General features: G+C 37.6%; 1 protein-coding gene across 1 annotated transcript in view; it reads right to left on the bottom strand.

Annotated features, from left to right (window-relative positions):
• Nucleotides 1–2,494, bottom strand: part of RGS12 (regulator of G-protein signaling 12) — a 50,309-nt gene extending 47,815 nt beyond the window's left edge. Inside the window, exon 1 of the mRNA XM_010145765.1 lies at nt 1,767–2,494. Coding sequence (XP_010144067.1) covers nt 1,767–1,823 — 57 coding nt within the window. The 5' untranslated portion in view covers nt 1,824–2,494. The remainder of the gene's footprint in view (nt 1–1,766) is intronic.
• Between the last annotated feature and the right edge of the window lie 2,548 nt (nt 2,495–5,042).

Genomic DNA, 5,042 nt, shown 5'->3' with positions numbered 1-5,042 from the left:
AAGAGGGAGATACCGGGAGGGGTGACACATACTAGGAAATGCCAGGCCTTAGCAATAAAATGGAGCAACATGAAATCATCCATGCTCATAGAATGTGGGTGAGTGTCTTCCTGAGTCAAAACTCCTTCTGAGATGCAGAGGGAGAAAACCTGTAAGGAGAGTGAAGACATGCGCCTCTCCCCTACCCTAACAATGACAAATCACAGACTCTGAATCCAGAAAGACTCAGAAAAAAAGGGATTGCAAATTACCTCTCTGTGTGCCCTTTCTAAAGTACATTTTCTTCCAATACAGGCATCAACTTTTGCTGCATTCAAAGAATTCTCTGCTGCCTACAGAATCTGTGGACTTAACCAGCACAGTATGATACTACACACCAAAGCCCTTCTAATTAAGCCTTTGAATAGCACACCTAGCTCCACCAGCCTTCTAAACTAATGTTATCATATGATTTCAAGATACAAAATAAACTGAGAAACTTGTCACGTTCTTTACAAGATGAAGCACTTAAGATTTACAGACTGAACACAAACAGCCAACTTTCAAACATTCTGTCACTTAGAGAGGGAAAGCCTGTCACTGAACTGACCGTCTGCTTGCAGCTAGCTTTGTTCAAACTCCTTATTAAATCACCTGGAGCAGCTTCTCCTTTTGCCAAAGTATGAGATATGAGCAGATCCCTAGATCTTCAGTAACAGTACTCCAGGACTTACATTACATATACATACTTTTATCCTTCTAAATACATTGCAGCATTAACATTGTACAAATGGTGTGATCTCTGGGAGAGATATTGTGTCTCGAAATATGCTATATACTGTTCCAACATTTTAAATAAAAAATAAAGCCATATTACTTATAAATTATTGTTATTTTTTCCTTCTAATAAACAATCTCAAATGTACTTGTCACCCAATTATTAGAGTAATTTTATAATATTTTTATCCTCATTTCAAAATATTATTGCAATTAATTTCATTATTTAGAATTCTACAAGGACACCTCTTCAGAATGCCACTTAAAGAAAGACTATTACATAATTTGTCTTTTCAATTTTCTACCACCAAAGAAGTGCATTTATAACAGTTAACACAAAAGTATTATAGATGTAAGAATTCCCAAAGAAAAAAAAAAAAACACAGTACTACTACTGTACAGTAATTTTACTGAATACATTCTTCTCTGAAGGCTAAACATTTTTGTCTGTTATTTGCATCTACAAAAACAGCATATGAACAGTAAATGAGGTGACATTTGAAATTTCTTTAAGAAATAAATGTTCAACTTTTTACCCCAAACAAAACAAATCTTATCATGTATAAACACAGTGCCTTAAATGCCAAATCCATCCCTAAAATTATTTTTATAAAGATATATACAAAATATATACAGTTTTACCTAAAGATATAATATTGGTATAGTGTTAGAGAAAGCATATACAAAATACATTGCACAGAATTAAAAAAATAGGCAGGGATCATAAACATGCTGATTTTTCAGCTTTGTACACATTGGGCACATCTCCTAAATACATCTCGAAATCTGAATGTTAGCTGGTACAAAAAGATTCCCTTTACTCTTCTCTGATAATAAAAACCATTTACAAAGGAATTTTAACCCAAATACTTTAAAGAAAAAAGCTTAAAGGCTAAGCAGAAAGCATTGAGACTGATAAGATTCTTCTCTAATTTCTTGCCAATAACAATAGCCTCTTCTCATTTCTCGCTGCAACGATGCCCTAGCTAAATATAATTTGTAGCACTTACCCGCTCTTCGTAAGAAACAGCAGTTATTTTTCCTAACAGTACTCTTCCTAAATTCATCTTCACTTAAAATGGAAAAAGCATTTCCTTAACACATCAGCTTCTCAAAGATTAAACTAAAAAATTAAACCCTGCTCCATGCCTGTACATGCCAGTAAAGTTTAAAGGCATTTCGTATGAAGTTCTATTTTACTCCCTTTATGTTACCCATAGCAACAGGCCAATGCAGGAAGCTGTGGTTCGTCAGGGATTCAGATTAGATCTCAATTATCTCTCACCAGAAAAGCTAGATCATTTTATATAAATCATGCTGATTGTATTATAAAACGTTTCCTGTAACAAATCAGGAAAATAAAATGACGTCGAATTGTGTGATAGCCCTGTATTCAATAAAAGAGACTTCCAAGACAGTTTTCAGAAAAGCAGTAATCGCCCTAATACTAGTTATAGAAACATTTACATAGTAAACCACTATTTTCAGAGGTTTACATAATGCAAGGCAGAATAACGTAGGACCTCAAATGGTCTATTCTGCTTAACTTTTCAGTGGTTAACACTATTAATTGCATGTAAAAATCTCCAGTACAAGGAAACTCAGCATATTTGGATAAGCCTAGAAGCAGCCTGTTATCACTAAAGACAAAATTCTCCTTCAAAACCCAACTGATACTCTGCCCTTCCTTCCCCACTACCTGAGCCTGTGCTCAAATGATGTCAAGACTGTTCTGTGCGCAGCGTCTTAGGAACAGAGAGCAAAATAGGCTACTTGTAATGTAAGAGGGAAGTGCTACTTACTTCTCCTGTGACAGCAGTGTCTTCAGGAGACCGCATATGGAAAGTACAGCATTTCCTAAGTTTGCTGCTATTCACAAGGGAACAGCCATAGTCCCTAAACCATTTACTGCTGTTACGGTTTAAGCAATCAGAATACATTTTTCTGCTAAAAATTAACACGAAAATTTCAAACTGAGAATGATTAGTGGGCATTTTTATGTTAGTGGGATGTTCTTAAAGCCAAGGTGGACTTACTAGTAGTAGTTTAGGACACAGGAGTCTTCATTCTTGTTCAGTGCCGCATGTGGAATGCCCCACATCCATACAGTTCCTAGGTTGAGCTCCTAATATAAAAACAACCCTATGAAGAAGGCAAATACTACTCTGAACTTACACAAAGAGAAAATGGGGCATAAATAAGTTGAGAGCCTTTACTCAGGATATCAGAGTAAGACTGGCTTGCAAAAGACAGTCCAAGTCTGCACTTAGAAATGCAATGGAAACACATGGGTGAGTGGACAGGGAGGAATGCGTTTTACAAATTACACCCTCCATTACTTTAGCACTTAAGAAGCAAATGCCCTATGATACTCACAGAGAAGAACAGTTTAGCTATGTGTGGATAAGAGCATTAAAGATTTCTAATGTTAAAAAGGAAAAATGCCAAACAGAGCTGTTTCCATACTGTATCTTGCTTGACACTAAACGAAGTGGGATGTGGAATTTATTTTCACTGACAATACCTTAAACCAAACAGCAACACTGTTACAAACATGCAGGCAACCAGGTGCACGAAAATCCCTGCGCTGGAAAAGCAACAACCACAAAGTGATCAGAAACGCCTAGAGATCTTTCCCGTGAACTCCCCTTGGGGCTTACATAAAAAAGGTCTTTTATCAATAGCGTTTACTTAATGCTCAACCTAAGTCCTTTAGGAATCACCTACAAAGACCAAAAGTACTAGCAGAGTTTTAACAGGTGAGGATGTTACCTAAAGGACACAAGAATAATTAGGAGGAAAAATAACCCCACGTGCAGTGGGATGTAGCTGCAAGACTAGCAGTTCAGCAGAACAACTGTAATGATCATCGTTGGGAACACTGTGTGTGGGCAATGTTTTATACATTCTAGGCACTCACACTTGGCGTTAATAATCCCTTTGTTTAAACAGACCTTTAGAGTTGTTGATTTTATTTCATTGAACTAGGCATCACACGTCCACATTTTTTCCATACAGTGATTCTACCAGCACTGCAAATAAGCTCCACCAATTAATGGTACCAGTCAATGTTAATGGCTATGAGATGTCACGTGACTCTGAAAGCCCTTTAAAAATTTCATACCCCACTACATTTTCACAAGCTATTTCAGCAGCTGCCAGATTCAAAATCTTGTGATTTTGTGTAATGTACTTGTAAACCAGGCAGGCAACTCAAAGTTCAAAGGTCAAAAGCAGAAGGAATGCTAATTTGCAAAGCTATTAATGGAAAGTGTTAAAATATGACACAACCGCTTTAAAAACCATATTCAGAGATACTAAAGACAACATTTGTAAACCCACATCCATCTGCTTAGAAGCTAAACTGTGGGAAGGGGTAGAGACCCCAGATATGGTTGATCTGTTTTTCTCTTCTACCCCCCCTCCACTTCCTGCTCTTATTTTCTTTTGTACGTTTGTTTTCAGAGCAGAAAAAGCCTAAGAGAAAGACAGAATGACAGGAAGCCTGGGTAAGTTTTAACTTGTCAAGAGATCAATAGGATTTAATATATCCCTGACTTCTAAAAGAAGAAAACTCATGTAAAATGCCAGGGAACTAGAAAGAGGCTATAGTCTGGGCCACTCCTCATCACAAAAACTCCTGAGATAAATCTGACACCGGCAGAATGCACCATCAAAAATCTTAACTCTCATCTGGTATTTGGTTTTTTTATTTCATAATAAAGAAAATAACAACTACTTGCATGAAACCCAGAGAAAAAAATATCTGTTACGAATATGATTTAGCTCACTGACCCTAAAATTTCAGCTTACTGAAATAAAAAGTGGGAGTATCAAAAAGCCTACACACAAATTAAGAAAACTGCTATAAAATAAAATTGGAGGTTTTTTTCTAATTCTCCACATTTTCTACAGTTTGTCTAGATGTATTTTTTTGTCAATGATTTGTCAGCTACACAATCATGAACAGACCCTGTATGTGCTACTGATTAAAAGTGGGAAGATTCTCTTATTTACAACGTTGTGGTTTCTCTCTATCAATTCTCAAGATAAAGAGCCTTCCTATTCCAAAGCGATCTTAAAGAAAAATCGTTTCAATCCAAACTATTGGGCATTTGTTCACGTACAAAGCACAGCACCGCAAGCCCCCGTCACTCGCTAAGCCTTCCCGCACAGCCAGGTCGGTGCAGGGAGGGGACACGGTGCCAACTGCTGCCCCGGGCGCCCCCTGCTGTCCGCCGGCACGGCCCGGGCCACGGGGGGGCGGACAGGGGGGGGACTATGCG

Source organism: Buceros rhinoceros, unplaced genomic scaffold (genome assembly GCF_000710305.1).
Source record: "Buceros rhinoceros silvestris isolate BGI_N320 unplaced genomic scaffold, ASM71030v1 scaffold11071, whole genome shotgun sequence".
NCBI lineage: Eukaryota > Metazoa > Chordata > Aves > Bucerotiformes > Bucerotidae > Buceros > Buceros rhinoceros.
The sequence above is the reverse complement of the archived record's forward strand: the minus strand, read 5'-3'. Positions and strand labels throughout refer to the sequence as shown.